Source organism: Cetorhinus maximus, chromosome 1 (assembly GCF_964194155.1).
Source record: "Cetorhinus maximus chromosome 1, sCetMax3.hap1.1, whole genome shotgun sequence".
NCBI lineage: Eukaryota > Metazoa > Chordata > Chondrichthyes > Lamniformes > Cetorhinidae > Cetorhinus > Cetorhinus maximus.
The window spans coordinates 161,970,836-161,991,070 of record NC_135879.1 but is presented as its reverse complement, the minus strand read 5'-3'; the positions used below and the strand labels follow the sequence as shown (position 1 = coordinate 161,991,070).

General features: G+C 41.2%; 1 protein-coding gene across 4 annotated transcripts in view; it reads left to right on the top strand.

Moving 5' to 3' along the window:
• The window catches only part of LOC144684808 (kinesin-like protein KIF2A), a 158,333-nt gene that overhangs the window by 16,137 nt on the left and 121,961 nt on the right, over positions 1–20,235 (top strand). For all 4 annotated transcript variants that reach the window (XR_013577571.1, XM_078549081.1, XM_078549070.1 and 1 more), the window contains exons 2-3: positions 7,691–7,785; positions 19,271–19,390. Coding sequence is in view for 3 of the 4 variants with exons in the window: in XM_078549081.1 (XP_078405207.1) it covers positions 7,691–7,785; positions 19,271–19,390 (215 nt within the window). In the remaining variant the exon portion in view is untranslated. The remainder of the gene's footprint in view (positions 1–7,690; positions 7,786–19,270; positions 19,391–20,235) is intronic.

The window sequence follows — 20,235 nt, the reverse complement described above, 5'->3', positions numbered from 1 at the left end:
GTCATATAATTTATAATGGTACAAGATTTCTTTCTTTTTATTTATTCATAAGTATTTCCTTGTCGCTTGTTTTTCCTTGTTGCTCAGGAAACTGACCTATACTATGTAAACATTTACATGTAAACCACTAGTGCCAGCCTTGTTCCCTGTGATGTTTAACTGCAGCATTTGAGCTTCATGATGGTTGTTTTTTAAAGTTTCTTCCAATTAGGAAGGAAGGCAGGTAACTGGATTGCAAAGTATCTTCCAATTAAGAAAGAGGCTGGTAACTGGGTTACAAAATAAATTTTGCATATAGTCACTATGTGCTTATTCTGGAAGAGTTTAAGGTAACGCTTAATCTGTTTTATGTGTTCTTATTACATGATCAATTGGAAAAGCTCTAGAGGTGAGGGTATTATTAAATAAATATTATTTAAATAAATAATATTTAATTTAAATAAATAAATTATTAAATATTTAATAAAATTATTAAAATAAACAAATTAAGAATTATCATGCAAGGCAGTTTGCCTTTCCCTGTGCCATTTGTTATTGTTTGGATAGCCTTCTGCTAACCTAGCTTTCTAGCTTTTAGGGTGACTACAGTGACTTTTCCCATTTTGCTGCTGCTTGATTGCATAGGCTGGATGGTTATTGTGTGAAAAATGACAAAACACAAATCTTCGCTTTACCATTCATACATACAGCATAATGTATAAATAAAGTGACTGAAAGTTTGCATACCAGTTATCATTTTTTGGGACTTTTCTTGTTCAAGGCATTTTCCACGATATTTCATAGCAGCTACTGATGCTTGAAGTTCATCAAGTTTCAACTAAAGATTGACCTTTGTTAAGTTTGCTTCTACAAGTTTATCATTTAGACATTTCAAGTCCTCAGTCAAGTGTTTTACTTTCTGTGACTGATTTTCAAATGATCTCATCAATTCTCTTCTTTAATTAGCAAACTCCTCTTTCATAAATGAAAGTTGATTTTCTACATTAATCAGGTTTTCCTTAAATTTCTGGTTATCAGCAATAAGCACCTCATTTTTGGCCACAGTAGTTTTCTGAAGTTGGCTAAGATCAGCATGATCAACCACCTGCTGCAATATAGTCGTTGCCACATTACTGTCTCCACTAGCCAAATCATTACCCAGAATAAGATTCACCCCTTCAATAGGTGATTTAGGAATAATTCCCACTGTAACAATTCCATTTACAAAGTGACTTTGTAAGTTAACTTCACACAAAGAAACAGGTTCATAAATTCCATTAATACCTCTTATCGATACTTTTTCTTTCATAAAACTATCCAGAACACATACTGTATCATCAGCCACCATCAATGATTGACCTGCCCCTGTATCTCTCAAAATTTTAATCTGTTTACTGATTTTGTTGGAGGAGTATAAGAACACTTCTCCTTTCAACACAAAACATCCAGAACTTCTAATAGCCTGCTTTCCTTCACCAGTAATTAAAGAATTCTATGGACTATCCTGATCCACATCCCCCTTTCCTGCATGTTCTGAGAGAACACGTTTCAACTGTACCACTGTACAGTTTTTAACAACCGTTTCCTTTTCTGATGCAACTTTTCCTGAGGATTCCTTAAGTGTTCCTATTGCTGAAATAGGCCTACCATTTAATCTCCTGCAATCTGCCCTAACATGTCCCACCTTGTTACAGTGGAAATACTTAGGCTTTCGAATGTCACTTCCACATTCAGTACCTTCCTTTCTGGTCTGAGGTGACATTTTCTGGGAATTCCCAACTGTCCCTTCTCTTCCCTGGCTACTTGCCTTCCTTTCACCTTCCCATCTTCCATCCTTTTCGGGTTTATGGGGATGATGGAAAAAGGGTTTAAATTTATGGACCCATTCATAATTGTCAGCCATCTCTGCTGCCTGTCTAGCTGTTTTAACCTGGTCTTTCTGGTCTTCAACATGGGTTCTAACTACAAGAGGAAGTGAATCTTTAAATTCTTCGAAGAGAATTGTTTCCCTAAGAGCTTCATATTCTGTTCCTATCTTTAATGCTTGTATCCAACTGTCAAAGTTACTTTGTTTAACCCTCTCAAACTCAATATAGGTCTACCCAGGCTGTTTCCTTATATTCTGAAATTTCTGCCAGTATGCTTCAGGGGCTAATTCATATGCACTCAGAATACCCTTTTTCACCGCATCAAAATGCACCAATACCTCTTCTAAAGGTGAAGCATAAACCTCATGAGCTCTACCTACCAACCTAGACTGTAAAAGTAATGTCCACATTTCTTTTGGCCATTTCATTTGCCTAGCCACCTTCTACATCCCTTTCTGCAAACTTTGGGAGAGTTTTTTTCCTTTCCTTTTTCTTTTGCCTCTAGCTTTTTCAATTCCAATTCTTTTTTCTTTTTTTCCCTCTAATTCAGTTTCTTTTAGTTCCTTTTCATGTTCAAACTGCTTCATTCAAACAACATCTTAGCTAACTCAATTGACTCACCCCCTGTAGAACGTGGTCTCGCTAGCATCCCTTCCAGTTTCACATGCTGGCTATTATCTCAACTATGCTGCTTTCTTCACCCCTTCGGGTAATTCTAATTCCAGCTTACCCGCCAATTCCATTATTTACTCTTGATTAATTTCTGTAAACCAGTCAGAGTTACATTTTCCATCTGTAAAAATGTCTTAGCAACTTCCAATGCCATTTCAGATTCCAACCAGTATAATTTACCTCACAGCAACTCCAATTCCTATGTTGAATACCTCTTTACCTCCATGTACTCTTTTTAAAGGATTCACAGATCCCACCAATGTTCAAGCATTTTCAGTCCCAGACCAATTATTATTCCGTGTCCAATCACTAGCTGTCTGCTTTTCAAATCCCGCAAAAGCCCCCACTTTATTATGATCCCAGCTAAGGTTACCCCTGGAAAAGCCAGATCCCAGAGAGGAACCCAGCTTGATAGATCCATAAGACCATAAGACATAGGAGCAGAAATTAGGCCATTTGGCCCATCGAGTCTGCTCTGCCATTCAATCATGGCTAAGTTTCTCAACTCCATTCTCCCGCCTTCTCGCCATAACCTTTGATCCCTTTACCAATCAAGAACCTATCTATCTCAGTCTTAAATACACCCAATGACCTGGCCTCCACCGCCTTCTGTGGCAATGAATTCCATAGATTCACCACTCTCCAGCTAAAGAAGTTTCTCCTCATCTCTGTTCTAAAAGGTCTTCCCTTTACTCTGAGGCTGTGCCCTCGGGTCCTAGTCTCTCCTACTAATGGAAACATCTTCCCCATGCCTCTGTAGTTGCCTTTATTCAACTGTAATACTGTTACATCTGATTCTAGCTTTTTCCTCAAATTGCAGGGTAAATTTGAGTTTAAATCCAAACTTATATTTGTTTGTTTAGATACGTGGAGAGTGGCGACTAAACAGTCACAGGAGTCAGCTGATGAACTTATAACAAAAGAATAAAACATTTATTTAACAAGAAAAGAAGAACAATATTACAATACTCCTTCACCCACAACTATACCTTTACAGATATATACAGATTTGTAAAGATAACACAAGTTACAAAAGCTATTTTATACTCTAATGTTCACAGTAAGTACAGCCCATGTAAACCACTTGGCGACACCCCCCCCCCCCACCCGCCAGAGGCATGTTACACCGAGAGCCAACCAGTCTCACTGCACTTCATCTTTCACACGAGGGTTTCCAATTTCCACTCTCCAAGACTTCGCTTTGGAATCTTCTCCCAAATACACTTTCTCTGAGTTGCCTTCCGCAAAGGTTCACTTCCAGGGTTTTGAACTCTCCTGATGTTCCTCCTCCCTGGGTCACCACACGCATTCAAGCTGTCTTCCACGCACTCTCTCTCAGTGACATAGCCATCAGTAGTACAACACTGCTTCACATGCCCATACCAAAGAATTACAGACCTTCAGCTGTTTCTTTGGATCTTGCCTCTTCCAAGCTGTTCTTGCTTTAAATCTGCTTTCTGCAGCTTTTGTCTCTTTAAATCTGAAACTTGGAGCCTTTCTGCCCCTCACTCTTAACTTCATTTATAGGACCGTTTCCATGTTCCTGTCCTTCCTTGGACTAGAAGGTCTGCTTGGGACTTTCTCCTGTTCCACTCCCCTGGATTTTGGGGCCTTTTCTTTAACTTCGGACAGACTATCTGCCCCTTCTAGATGGCTTCTGTTTGGCAGCTGCCTTCAAAAACTGAACTCAAAACTGCTTTTCTGGTTCTTTCTGTGTGTGTCTGTGGGAGGGACCTGCCTCTCTCGATCCTTTTTGCTAGGCAACAGCACTTTTATTTCTACTCCTGTTTGCTTAACTTAGCTTACAGTCATAAAACTCTCATTAGAAATGTAAGCAAGTTTTAAAGTGAAACTAAAGCTCAATTTGACCTTTCTTACCACACATATACAAATCAAATTTAAACATTAAAACTAATACCCAACCTTAACACCCACAAATACCAATATAACTTACTTAAACTCTCTCTATTTCCTAACTATAGATGTTAGCGGGTCAGCTTATGGTGGAGTTTATAGACTGTTACAAGGTCTTACTAGTGCTTAATTTGTAAGTGCAGAAGAATAGGTTGGACAGTAGTGAATTTTGGTGACTAGGTGCTGTATCACTGAATCATGATATGGCTGAACCCAGAAACTGTGGAAGAAAGCCCAATCTGCAAAGACTACATATTTCTTGCATTTGAGTACTCATTTTTTATTCGTTGACAGGATGTGAGCATTGCTGGCTAGGCCAGCATTTATCGCCCATCCCTAATTGCCCTTCAGAAGGTGGTGGTGGGCTGCTGCTTTGAACCACTGCAGTCCATGTGTTGTAGGTACACCCACAGTGCTATTAGGGTACGAGTTCCAGGAATTTGACCCAGCAACAGTGAAGGAACGGTGATATATTTCCAAGTCAGGGTGGTGAGTGGCTTGGAGAGTAGCTCCCAAGTGGTGGTGTTCCCATGTGTCTGCTGCCCTTGTCCTAGCTGGTAGTGGTCATTGGTTTGGAAGCTGCTGTATAAGGAGCCTTGTTGAGTTGCTGCAGTACATCCGTAGATGGTACACACTGCTGCTACTGTGTGTTGGTAGAGGGAGTGAATGTTTGTGGATGGGGTGCCAATCAAACGGGCTGCTTTGTCCTTGATGGTGTCAAGCTTCTTGAGTGTTGTGGGAGTTGCAAATCATCCAGGCAAATGGAGAGTATTCATCACACTCTTGACTTGTGCCTGGTCTGAACTGATCTTGTAGCCACAGTATTTACATGGCTAGTCCAGTTCCGTTTCTGGTAAATGGTAACTGTGCAGCATGGTTTATACATAGAATACTGCAACTCACTGTGTGCTTAATTCCTGATGCTGCAGCAAGTTTCATGACAATAAACTGCAAAATCTACCTTAATTTACTTTTTGTCACCAATGATTTGGGGTGTGTTTGATGTTGCAGGACAAGTTGCACAAAGAAATACCAGTTCCCAGATTTTTCCTAAGCAACAGTAAACTAAGCAACAAGAGGTACCCTAGAGCTCACAAAATCTGGATTTATGAATCTGGGGTATTCAGTAGATTGCACTTCCATTTATAATTACGGACATTTTGACCATTGTTTTGTCTCTCCTTGGGCATTAGCCTTGACTTGGTGGTAGCATGCTTGACTGATTTCGAAGGTTTGAAAGTCCCACTCCAGAGATTTGAACACATTATCCAGGCTGACACTTTTGCAGTACCTAGGGGGCGCTGCATTGTTGGGAGTGTTGCCTTTCAGCTGAGGCATCAAACTGAGGCCACATCGGCCCTCTCAAGTGGACATAAAGATTCAAAGAAAAGCAGGAGTATGTGTGCTATGATGTTCTGGCCAATGTTTATCCCTCAAGCAAGACTACCAAAGACAAATGATGTGGTCCTTTCTATAAATGCAAATTAGCTACCATGTTTCCTACAATTACACAGTGGCTGTGTTTCACGAAGTACTTCATTTGGCTAGGTGTTTTCAGATGTCTTAAGATGTTCTTTCTCTTTGGTCAACCAATGGATTTTGTACTAATCCGCGATTCTGAAACTTGGCTAATTCTGCAACAAGAACCACCGCCTCAATGAAAATAAAAGCAAAGTACTGGAGATCTGAGATAAAAAAAACAGAAAATGCTGGATAAAAACTCAGGTCTGGCAGTATCTGTGGAGAGAGAAACAACATTAACATTTTGAGTCCAACAGGCCTCTTCTTCGGAATGGTTAGAACATTAACTCTTTCTCTCTCCACAGATGCTGCCAGACCTGCTGAGTTTTTCTGGCACTTTCTGTTTTTACCTCAATGAAAATGTTGGCTCTCATTGAGGTGAGAGGTTTCGGAAATGTAGGACGACAAGGCGATTGAAAGCTCTGTTAGCCGACAGTGGGGTAAAGAGAAAAAACACACAAGGATGGAGTTGAAGGAGTGGAGTGCTTGAGAAGGGAAATAGAATTGAAAGCAATACAAAGATGTGCTGCAACACCACTATGAAGTGAGATATTTATTGGAGAACTTGGAATGTTGTGCTTTGGGGAATAGGGAGCTAATGTACTTAGCAAGGGACAGCGCCTCATGGCTGACCTGATTGTGGTCTTAACGTCACTTTCCTGCATGCCCCCTTGTAACCCTTGACTCCCTTGATGAAAAATACGGGAGAACTTTGGGCAAGTTGGCATTCATGGAAGGTGAAAATGGAAGGTCAGTAGGAGACTGTTTTCAAGTCTGATGGTTAATATGAGAAAATGCAGTGAAGTATTTTATAAGCATGCAAAAAGTAATAAACAAGGTAAAAACACTTAGCAATATCGAGCTGGGTCAAATTCTGGAATATGAAAGCATGGAAGAAATATTTTTGCATTAATTTTTTATAAATGGTGGAAGTGGGAATGTAGGGCTGCTAGAGGAGGATATGAAGCAGCTGTGGGTCCTGGGTCCTGATGGTATGCATCCAAGGCTGCTGAAAGAAGTCAGGGAAAGTAGCAGAGTCCCAAACTGTTTTATTCCGGAAAGTTGAAGGATTTAACTAGAGCCAATCTCTTACACAATTATATTTATTTTGAGTTAACATTGCAAGCAAATACCTCCTAACCCAATAACCACAGCTTTAGTCTGTGTTCGTCAGTAGGGGGCTCAAGTGAATGCCCGGTTAATGCCCACCACCTGCACACAGTTAAACACAATTAATAGATTCCCTTCTCTCTTTAAATAAAAAAACAAAATTTCACAACAAATGAATTCAAAATCCTCCGTATGCTATACAAAGCATTACGTTGTGAGACACCCCTCTTCTAGGATCTCCTGACAATTTTTTTTTATACATGCAATTCTTTTTGTAAAACAGTCAGATATCGATGACTTGCAATCTACCCATTCAATTTTAAAGATTTCCTTTCCTCCAGCATTTGTTTTAAGCCAGCAAGATTAATCCACAACCTTTGTCACTCACATTTTTTGCAGAGTATACATTTATCATACAATGAATGATTATCTACAAAACATTCAATGGGTATACTATACCCATTGTATAGAATCTCAGTTCAAGTTTGACAAATAGAATCCCACATTTACTCTGAGAGATAGAAGTACTTCAGCTGTTGAAACACTAACGACCCTTTTTATTGTTATTAACTATTTTATGAAACTCCAGATACATTTTGACTGCTTTGTGACTTTGCATTTTCCAGGACGGATACATCAGGCTATGGTGACATCATTAAATGAGGATAACGAAAGTGCTACTGTGGAATGGATTGAAAATGGAGATACAAAAGGAAAAGAGGTAAATTTCCCCAGTGTAAATTTGACAGGAGATTTCAATATGCCATAGTAAATAATATTGGAAAGCTTATTGAAAATATATTTTTAAATAAGCTATTTATTGAAACCATTATGTCTGACTGTCTTTTCATTCAGAGGTTTCATGCAAACAGTGTTTCTGGGGTTTCAATATTACATGTGTCCACACCTTAGCTGTTAAATTTGTGATCGCCAGTTGGTACTGTAGAATCTTCTCAACTAAATGCATTTGTGCCTTTTGGATATCGTAAAACTTCAGAGATTCTTCAATTTCAACTAAAAAGAAATGGATTTGAATTTACAGTTGCAGTTTCATTGTCTGATCACTAGATGTCACTGGAATGTTTAACTTGAGCTGCAAGCAGGTACCATATTTTATAAAGTTCTAAAGTTTGGAAAAAAATATGTAATACAGCAGAACCTGTTTATAATATGTAGACATAAGTGACTTCATTATGTAACTTTAAAAATAAAATTTGTTTGCTAATTTTCATGCAAAATTACAATAACTATCATTGATACTTGAACATAGTATTTTTTTAGTTAACACAATGTGTTACTATATTAAGTACTCTAGATTTATTTTTCCTGAACTGTATTTTAAATAATACAAAATAGCTGCTTTGCCTTTTTGAATAAGAATAGCTGTACAGTTCCCATTTAATGATAGTCTTACCAGTCATAATGGCACAGAAGGTGGCCATTTGGCCCATCACATCCATGCCAGCCATCTGTACAGCAATCTCATCAGTCCCATTCTTCCTCCTATCCCTGTAAAGCTGCAAGTTTATTTCCATCAAGCTCCTGTCCAATTTCCTTGTAAAATCATTGATAGTCTCCACTTCCACCATCCCCGTGGGAAGTGCCTGCCAGGTCATGGCCATTTGCTGTGTTATTTTATTTTAAAGTCTTCCTCGCATCCCCCCCCCGCAACCCCATGTCTCTTGTCAAAAACCAAAAATCTGTGTCCCTTAGTCTTTGTACAATCAGCTAATGGGAACTCAGCAACTCATTCAGTTGAGATCAGTTTCAATTTCGCTATGTATGCCCAAATAGGTGGCGTTGCCCTGGGATCCCCTCTAGGCCCAACTCTCACAAATTTCTTTTTTGCTTTCCACACGAAATCACCTTTGATGGAATGACACCTAACTTCCTACCCCCTGCATATTTCCAATATGCAGATGATGGGCCTGAACTTCCGTGGAGTGGCAATCAGAGTTGGATTGCCACTCCACTCCTGCATTCTTACCTTCAGATTTTTTGGTCCTGTCTCCCCTGACCTTTTGACTCGGGTCGAGCAAGAACTGTGCAGGGCAGTGTGCTCCTGAAGCCTTCAGTCGGGCGCTGCTGCATCGGAGGGAAGGAGGTCACGCCCTCTTTTTACGACACTAGCTGCCGTAAAGCAGGTAAGTTTAAAGGTCTGGCCAGGTTTAAAGGTTTGACAAGGAGAAGGTAAGTATGTAAAATAAGTGGCTGGAATTTGTGTGGTGGTGGATGGATGGGGTCGGGCCTGGGGGCTGGGGTGGGGTGTCAGGCCTTGTTGGTTGAGGGGGGCGGTGCAGGTCAAGTTTGGCCTTGTCGGTTGAGGGGGGTCTGGGTCGGGCCTTGTCGGTGGGTGGGTTGGGTTGGGCCTTGGGTGGTTGGGGTGTAGATGAGTTCCATGAGGTGGAGGTTCAGTGGGGGTGTTTTCGGGGAATGGGGAAAGTCTTGGCGAGTGAGGGTAGCCCCATACGGGTACTGGGGTGTTGGGGGTGTCCCATGGGGGGTCGGTGTGGGTCTGTACAGTAGTTACCCAGAAGTTAGAAGTGGTTTTAATTCTTCTAACTTTTTCTGGGTAACTGTTGATGTAACACAGTTGGAACAATTTGAAGTTTGCAATTTAAATTGCATTTTCGGATGGTTCCCAGTGCAGGGCAATTGCCCATGGGAAGTTTGCACATCCCAGGCAATTGCCATGCAAACCTTACCAGGGAACTTTCGGGTGGTGGAGGGAGAAAGGGTTCCCCAGTGCATCTTTGGGGTACCCCACCCTGGTTACACTGCCCTGGAGCTCGGAAATAACAGTCCGATACGTTTGCTGTATTTGAATCCACAGCTGCATGTAAGAATTTCCTTGCACACCTTAATGGGCTCCATGCTGCGCTCAAGTTCACCTTTGAAATGGAGCAGTCAAAAGAGCTCCTTTCGCTTGATGTGCTAGTTGAGAAATCTGCCAGTGGGTTCTCTACTACTGTCTACCACAAGCCTACTTTCATTGGTCAATATACGCATTGGGATTCCTATAGTTCCATGTGTAGGGCCCGAGCCATTTGTTCACCATGCAAGCTTGATGCTGAAATAGGGTACATCAAAGCCATTCTGTGGGGTAATTGCTACCCTGATCAGATCGTTGCCTGCACAAACTCAGGAATGGGCCTAGGGGCTGCCACTTTTGATCCTGAAAAGTGTCCAGTATATCTCTGATTACCCTACAAAGAGTAAGGTATCTCAAAAATTTGATCAACAGGTGAAGCTAGCTGTTTCACTATGCCACTATGCAGAAACAACATGAGGGGTATCTTCCACTAACAGGATGTCACCGTCAAGTCAAAAAAGACTTGGTAATGTGTAATTGGACAAAATTAATTAATTACCTCGTAGTAAAGGATCCTGTAAGTAAGAGTGACCATAACATGATGAATTTCACATTCGGTTTGAGGGTGAGAAGTTTGGATCTGAAACTCGTGTACTTTGCAATTGCCTTTATTTAAGTTTGAAAACAGAGTTGGCTGTAGTGCACTGGGAAAATAAGTTAAAAGGTAAAATGGTAGATAATTCATAATTCTCAACAAATAATCTTTCTTTCTTTCTTAGTAGAATATGTTTACGAGGAGGATAAACCGCCTGCGGCTTTGCCATTGAATGTATTCAATGGCAGAGCTAGACTGATTTTCAATTTACACTGGAGCCGGGGATTATAGGGGACAGACAGGAAAGTGGAGTGGCCACAATCAGAACATCCATGATCTTATTGAAAGCAGAGCAGGCTTGAGAGGCCAAATGGCCTAATCCTGCACCTATTTCTTATGTTCTTATGTACTCTATAAAGCTCTGGTTAAGCCAGAGCTAATGATCAGCATAACTTCCCCTTCTCTTGTTCACAATTTCTCTATTTATGAAGCCCAAGATCCCATATAATTTGCTAACCACTCTCTGTATGTCCTGCTACCTTCAAAGATCTATACACATGAACCCCCGGTCCCTTGCCCCTGCACTCTCTTTAGAACTATGCCATTGAGTTTATATTTCTTCTCCCCATCCCTTCTACCAAAATGCATCACCTCACACTTGAATTCCAACCGCCACTTAGCCGCCTATTCTGCTAGCCTGTCATGTCCTGTTAAAGTCGATTGGTATAAACCTCACTGTTTGCTGCACCTCCAAGTTTGGTATCATCAGCAAGTTTTGAAATTTAACACTTCTCAAAAAAGCAGTAGTCCCTAACACACTCTTGGGGTCTCACATCTGTCTAACATCCTTCAGTCTGAAAAACAAGCATTTACGACGATTTGCTGTTTTCTGCCTTTAAGTAAATTTCTTATTTAAGCTGATACTGATCGTCCTATTCCATGATCCTCAATTTTATTAACTACCCTTTTTATGTGGTACTTTGTCGAACGCTTACTTAAAATCCATATAGATAACATCCATCACATTCCCCTCATCAACCTTCTGTTATGGACAGAATTTGCGTGGTCCATCCAGTCTGCAATCAGGATGCTTGTATGTAAGGTGTGTGTATTTCCTTGCCCTCGGAGTGGCAGCAGGCTTTTTGGTGATTTTAAAAATAAAGGTTATTTATTATCACACTTTTGCCTTGAATATTTGAGACTGCAACATCTTAATCACTCGCCTCACTCGCATTGCCACTCATGCAAACATTAGATGCAGATGAAGTTAAAGCTGTAATTATAGAATTTGAATTTATAACTCCGCCTCTATGTCGATGCAGGCCTGATATCGTCTTAGTTGAGTTGATACTTTAGTTGGAGTGAAAAGCTTTTAGAAACAAAGGGATCTCATGAAGCTGCAAAGACTCTTGTGAACAAATAGCAGGAGATTGGTTCTAATATGGACTTGGAAGCTGGAGCAAATACAGTACTTTGGCTGCATTGGAAGACATTCAGCTGTGATGGTTCAGATGTTTCTGGTATTTCAGATGTTTCTCTGATGAATTTGCTTTGTTCAGGGTATTTTACCTGATAGTTAATTTCAGTCACATGACTGCAGCATTACCACTTCTAAGAGTCCACACCACCACGATACAATAACAGTTGATAATGGTCATTCACTCTTATCTCTTCCCCAGTATGAACTCAAACATTCTCCTTTGTTCAGTATAGCACTTGTAGACCAATAGTCTAGAAATCTGAGATAAAAACAAAAAACTACTGCGGATGCTGGAAATCCAAATCCAAAACAAAAACAGAATTACCTGGAAAAACTCAGCAGGTCTGGCAGCATCGGCGGAGAAGAGAAGAGTTGACGTTTCGAGTCCTCGTGACCCTTCAACAGAACTGAAGTATAGTTAGGAGAGAGGTGAAATATAAGCTGGTTTAAGGTGGGCGGGAGGAGAGAGAAGTTGAGGGTGGGGTGGTTGTAGGGACAAGCAAGCAGTGATAGGAGCAGATAATCAAAAGATGTCACAGACAAAGGAACAAAGAGGTGTTGAAGGTGGTGATATTATCTAAGAGAATGTGCTGATTAAAAATGGATGGCAGGACACTCAAGGTACAGCTCTAGTGGGGGTGGGGTGGAAAGACTGCCAGGGCATTACAGGTATAGATTTAAAAATAATGGAAAGAGGTGGGAAAAGAAAAATCTATATAAATTATTGGAAAAAACAAAAGGGAGGGGGAAGAAACGGAAAGGGGGTGGGGATGGAGGAGGGAGTTCAAGATCTAAAGTTGTTGAATTCAATATTCAGTCCGGAAGGCTGTAAGGTGCCTAGTCGGAAGATGAGGTGCTGTTCCTCCAGTTGGTCTGTCTGCAAGAAAGACCCAAACCTCCCTGTCGCTTGTCATTTTAATACGCCACCCTGCTCTCTTGCCCACATGTCTGTCCTTGGCTTGCTGCATTGCTCCAGTGAAGCCCAACGCAAACTGGAGGAACAGCACCTCATCTTCTGACTAGGCTCTTTACAGCCTTCCGGACTGAATATTGAATTCAACAACTTTAGATCTTGAACTCCCTCCTCCATCCCCACCCCCTTTCCGTTTCTTCCCCCTCCCTTTTGTTTTTTCCAATAATTTATATAGATTTTTCTTTTCCCACCTATTTCCATTATTTTTAAATCTATAACTGTAATGCCCTGTCAGTCTTTCCACCCCACCCCCACTAGAGCTGTACCTTGAGTGTCCTGCCATCCATTCTTAATTAGCACATTCTCTTAGAGAATATCACCACTTTTAACACCTCTTTGTTCCTTTGTCTGTGACATCTTTTGATTATCTGCTCCTATCACTGCTTGCTTGTCCCTACAACCACCCCGCCCCCCCCCCAACTTCTCTCCCCTCATCCCCCACCCCCCCCCCCCCCCCACCCCAACCTTAAACCAGCTTATATTTCACCCCTCTCCTAATATTACTCAGTTCTGTTGAAGGGTCATGAGAACTCGAAAAGTCAACTCTTTTCTTCTCCGCCGATGAAACCAGACCTGCTGAGTTTTTCCAGGTAATTCTGTTTTTGTCTAGAAATCCGATATTCCTGAAATGCATCATTAAATAGTGATAAAAGCAAAAAACTGCGGTTGCTGGAAGTCCAAAACAAAAACAAAAATACCTGGAAAAACTCAGCAGGTCTGACAGCATCTGTGGAGAGGAAGACAGTTAACGTTTCGAGTCCGCATGACTCTTCAACAGAACTAAGAAAATTAAATAGTGAGATGTTTAAACTTCACAAGTACCTGCGAAGTACCCTCATTCAGGTCCATGCTTAACTAAGTATTGGCCACAGAATCAGATACAGTCCACAGTATAAATGCCCATAGTCACATGCTAAATTGCAAATTTAATGGCCACTTTCATGAAGTATAATCTTACAGTCCATAATGACCAATACCCTCATGATTGTACTGAGCATGACACTCTGTTACTTCTTCAAAAAATTCAATTAGATTAGTCAAACATGATGTACCTTTCAAAAATCTGTGCTGGCTCTCCATTAACTCAAATCACTCTAAGTGCCTGTTAAGTTTTCCCTCATTAATGTTTCTAAAACCAGGCCTGTCCTTACACTTAAGGGTTTAAGGTGTACTTAAGCTACACATTTGTCAGTTTTCCAATTCACTGGCACCTCTCCCTTATCTAAGAAAGATTAGAAGATTATGGGAAGCCCTTCTGCTATCTCCATCCCCACCTGGGATGCAAGCTATCAGGACCAGGCAACTTAGCCATGCTAAGCATAGCCAGCCTTTCCAGTACATTCTGCCTATGAGTTTTCACCCCAACCATTATCTCCAGCGTCTCCACTTCCACCCAATATTTTGTCAGCATCCTTCCTTACTAAACACTGATACAAAGTACTCATCAAGTATTCTAGCCTTGCCCTGTGCCTCTAAGCATCTATTACCCTCTTGTCCCTAATAGATCTCACCATTCAAGTTTTATATATATATATATAAAAAAAAACTCACTCCCCACAAAGCTAAGTACAAATGAGGGAGAACACTTGGTCCAATTAGCTCACCTTTCCATAAAACTGTTGGCTCTCCGTGTCAGCTTAGCACCATGTTTGTCCCTGAATCAGTGGCCCTGCTATTTAGGACCTGAGTACACAATCTAGACTGACATTTAACAGTGTTGAAGGAATGCTGCATTGTTGGTCTTTTGGATGAGATGTTAAACTGAGGTCACTAACATTTGTTCATGTGGACGTAAAATATCACGTTTGAAGCAAAGCAGACTGTGACTGGGGCGGGGGATAGAGTCTGTGGACAGGGAATGGAGTATGTGATGGGCATTTGGAGATATTAGTTTCTGCCTTCCTAATGTTTGATTAGAGGAAATTGCAGCCCATTCTGATAGTAGAGGGGATGAGAGAGGGTGGTGAGATAAAGTTGGCTGTCACTAAGGTACTAGCAAAACCTGTTTTGATTTTGGATGATGATGTTGGGGGGAAAGATATAGTTGAGAAATAGAAGTTGGGGGCAAGGATAAATTCTTGTGGGACTCCAGAGGGAAGACTCTGGGTATGGAAAGCAAAGCCAGTGCAGGTGATTCTGTAGCTATGATTGGTTAGATAAGAATGGAACCACAGAAAAGTTACAGTGCAGAAAGAAGCCATTCAGCCCATCGTGTCTGTGCCAGCCAAAAAGAGAAAGAAACTAGCCGCTCATTTTAATCTCACTTTCCAGCACTTGGTCTGTAGCCTCGCAGGTTAAGGCACTTCAGATGCAGATCCAGGTGCCTTTTTAAATGAGTTGAGCATTTCAGCCTCGGCCACCAACTTAGGCAGTGAATTCGATGCCCACACCACTCTCTGGGTGAAAAAGTTTTTCCTTATGTCCCCTCTAATCCTTCTACCAATCACCTTAAATCTATGCCCCCTGGTAATTGATCCCTCAGCTAGAGGAAACAGGTCTTTCTGTCTACACTATCTAGGATCCTCATAATTTTGTTCACTTCAATTAGGTCACCCTTTAACCTCCTCTGTTCTGAGGAAAACACCCCTAGACTATCCAATCTCTCCTCATAGCTACAATTTTCAAGCCCTGGCAACATTCTTGTAAATCTTCTATGCACTCTCCAGAGCAATTTCATGTCCCTCCTGTAATGTGGTGACCAGAACTGTACACAAATTCCAGCTGTGGCCTAACCAGTGTTTCATACAGTTCCATCATTACGTCCCTGCTTTTGTATTCAATACCTCACCCAATAAAGGAAAACTTTCTTGACCACCTTGTCCACCTGTCCTGCCACCTTCAAGGATCTGTGGACATGCACTCCAAAATGTCTCACTTCCTCAACCCCTCTCAATGACTTCTGGTTTATTGAGTATTCCCGAGCTTCATTTGTCCTCCCCAAATGCATTACCTCACACTTTTCCAGATTGAATTCCATTTGTCACTTCCCTGCCCACTCAACCAATTGATATCATTTTGGAGTCGACAGCTACCCTCTTCACTATCAACTACACGGCCAATTTTTGTGTCATCTGCAAATGTCCCAATCATGTTCCCACATTTAAGTCTAAATCTTTAATATATACCACAAACAGCAAGGACCCCAACACTGAGGCCTGTGGAACAGCACTGGAAACCTTTTTCCATTCGCAGAAACATCCAGCGACCATTACCCTTTGTTTCCTGTCACTGAGCCAATTTTGGATCCAACTTGCCATCTTCCCTTGTTATCCCATGAGATCTCACTTTCCTGACCAGTCTGCCATGTGGGACCTTATCAAATGCCTTGCTGAAATCCACGTAGACAACATCCACTGCACTACCCTCATCAATTCCCCTTGTTACTCCCTCAAAAAATTCTATTAATCTTCCCCTAACAAAACCATGTTGACTATCCCTGACCAATCCATGCCTTTCTAAGCGACAGTTTATCCTGTCTCTCAGAATTGTTTCCAATAATTTGTCTACCGACCAAAGTCAGACTGAATGGCCTATAATTTTCTGGCCTATCCCATGCACCCTTTTTAAATAATGATACAATGGACCTTCAATCCTCTGGGACCTCGTCTGTATTTGGTAAGGATTGGAAAATGATCCTCAGAGCAATCGCTATTTTCTCCCTGGCTTCCTTCAAAGCCTGGGATACAACCCATCTGGCCCTAGTGACTTATCCTTTCAAGGATGACAGTCCCTCCAGTACCTCCTCTTTCACTATGCTTATTGTATCTAATATTTCACACACCTCTTTAACTAGAACATTTGCATCATCCCTCTCCTTAGTGAAGACAGAGACAAAGTACTCATCAAGAATTCTGTCCACATCTTCTGCATCAACCCACAAGTTACCATAGACATCCCTGATAGGCCCTACCTTGTCTTTAGTTATTCTCTTGCTCTTAATGTACTGGTAAAACATCTTAGGATTTTCTTTGATTTTACCTGAAAATATTTTTTCGTATCCTCTCTTTGCTTTCCTAATTTCCATTTTTACTTCACCCCTGTACCTCCTATATTCCTGTAGGCTTTCTACAGTATTGAGTCTTTTGTGACTGTCATAAGCTTTCTTTTTCTGCTTTATCTTGGCCTGTATGCTCCTGGATAACCAGAGAGCTCTAGATTTCGCAGGACCACCCTTTTTCTTTGTGGGGACATGTCTACACTGTGCCTGTAGAATCTTGCCTTTGAATGCCTCCCACTGACTTGACACAGTTTTTCCTTCCAATAGCTGCATCCAGTCCACTCTCGCCAGCTCATCTCTCAGCTTTGTAAAATGTGTCTTTTCCCCCCCACCCATTTAGAACTTTTATTCATTCATGGGATGTGGGCATCGCTGGCTAGGCCAGCATTTATTGCCCATCCCTAATTGCCCTTGTTCAGAGGGCAGTTAAGAGCCAACCACATTGCTGTGGGTCTGGAGTCACATGTAGGCCAGACCAGGACAGCAGACTTCTGTCCCTAAAGGACATTAGTGAACCAGATGGGTTTTTACAACAATCTACATTGGTTTCATGGTCATCATTAGACTTTTAATTCCAGACTTTTATTGAATTCAAATTCCACCATCTGCCTCGGTGGGATTCGAACCTGGGTCCCCAGAGCATTCCCTCTCTTGAAGTTCTCTTGAATGCAGTTCAATAATTTTGCACCCTCTGTGCCCTTCACTGATCATATCCCAATTGATATTAGGGTAGTTGGAGTCCACAACGATTACTGCCTGGTTGTTTTTGCACTCAGAAATGTGTCTACATATTTGCTCTTCTAACTCCCTTCCACTATTTGAGGGTCTATAGTACACTCCTAGCAGTACTGTTGAGGGGGGGGGTGGTGGGGTGTGTTAAAACTAGACTGGCAGGGGGATGGGAACCTGAGGGCAAAATCAGAGAGCAGGGAACAGGAGAGATGGAGAATTAGCGAGGTGACTCTGAAAGACAGAAGCAGCTGAAAGACAGAAGACACATGGCAGCATGATATCATTGCTATAATGGAAACTTATTAGTGTTGTTAGTCATGTGAATGGGGTGAGTGTGAGCTGTGGACAGGTAGAGTAAGGTGAAGGATTGTTTACCAGGGTTAGTATATTTTACACCTTCAATAAGGGCCATTTGAGTGCTATGGCAGGAGTGGAAAACTGATTGGAGAGCTTTGAACATTCAGGAAAGATGGACACGGATTTGGCAGTCAGCAAGGCACCCGAGGACTTTGGAGATGAGATGATAGTTTGCAAGGACAGAGGTCAAGGGTGGATTTTTTGATTAGGGAGTGATGACTGTGGATTTGAGAGAGAGAGAGAGGAAGCAGTACCTGAGGAGTTAACAGGATCAGCCAACATAGTGCTGAAAAGGAAATTGGGTGTCAGCAGTTTGGTGGGATTAGGGTTGAGTGGGTGGGTATGAGGAGCACTGATGGCACAAGAGGAGATAACACTCATCAAAGCGCCTCTTAACCACTTTGTATATTGGTTATGATCCAGGCTACCAGCCTGCAGGTTGAGTTCAAATCCCACCATAGTTAATTCTATTTCATAACTTGCTAAACCTAAAATTTATGGGCAAATACCAAGAAAAAGTCACAGGGAAACATTTGCATTGTCATAAAGGGGATCTTAGTATCTCATTCTGTCTGGCGTACTTAGACTATATTCTCTCTGAAGTGACTTAGAAAACAACAAATTTGTTTATCTGGTTCCCATGCTAATTTGATTTTTGTCTACATTTGCTTTGTACATCAACAAACTATCTATAAAAGTTTGCATCTTTTTGAATCTGGTTGCAGTGTGGCTGTGCAGAGTCCAAAATTCCTAAAATATTGATCTTACCAACAATTTCTGCTGTATGAAGAGTAAAAATAATGTAATTTTTTTTTTTTAACTACTTGGTTTTCTTATCAATTTTCTCCTTTTGGGGGTTCAGCAGACGTACAACTCCATGAGCAGTAGTCAGCCTTAGTTTATTATTCATGTTCTATATGTAAGCCTAGCTATTGAGTGTCAGTAGACTATGCAGCCATTGGTGGGAATTGCAACCTAGCCCAACCCCGACCTGCACACATTCTGGTTGAGCTTCCTGGACAGCAAGCTGACTGACTTTTTTCCCCTTGCTACCACCATTGCAGCTGAGATCAGCTAACTCAGCACAAACAAAGAATTGAACATTAAACTATCCAAGTTTGCATAATCGAGCTACTGTATTTTTTGACCGCTGGAGCCACTGGGAGAGAACATTATATAATTAATTTTTAAATGCTAAAAAAAACTGTATAACTCAAGATTTATTGTGTCTCTAACATGTACATTTTTCCGAATTAATAGATTGACCTTGAAAGCGTTTTTGCACTAAACCCAGACCTTGCACCTGATGAGGAAATTGAGCCAAGCCCTGAAACACCGCCGCCTCCAACACCCTCCATCAAAACTAACAAGATAGTAAAGGTCAGTCAATTCCTTAACAGTATTTATCTATTTGTAGTTTACCTTCTTCACCTTCTGTGTACCTCAGGAGTAAACATAGGTTATTGGTGGAGAGAAATGTGATGTCCATTTTGACGTTGAGGAGAGGCTTCTTTGACTTTCTCCTTCCTTAGTGTGTAATTGCTGATTGAAGTTCTTTTTTCTCACTCACTGGAGTGCAGTTGAATACTTTTTTGTTTTAAATCTAGTTCAGTACGTCTCCCTTCTGTTTGTTGTTGTTAAAAGTGCAGTGCATCAACATTGTGTTGAAATGCTCTTGTACATTCAGTTTACTCACAACTGAGAGGTATCTGCAGTGTTTCATATCAAATTACAATATTAATTTGTGCCAGATCTCTTCTATAGTTTTCTAGACATTGTGGGAAATTACTCATAGACTTACTACCAGGAGCACTTATGGCATCGGGCGAGTCCCTACTAGCACCAGTGAAGCCCAAATGGATGGATTTGTTTATACAGCAGTTGGAGACTCACCAATTGTGTTCATGTGAATAACAAAAGTAATTCCCTATTAGAATCATAGATATAGCACAGGAGCAGGCTTTTCAGCCCATTGTGACTATGCTAACTTTTTGAAAGTTATCCAGCCCATTCCCTCCATCCTTTCCCCATAGTCCTTCATAATCTCCCCCTCCAAGTATTAACCCAATTCCTTTTTGAAAGTTATTGAATTTGTTTCCTCCACCTTTTCAGGCAGTGCATTTCCGGTCATCATAACTCTCTACCCCAAAAATAAAAAAGCTGTAGTTCCACTCCCATCCAGATTCAACAACAACTTGTCCTTTTCCCTCTGTCACTTCTCCTTT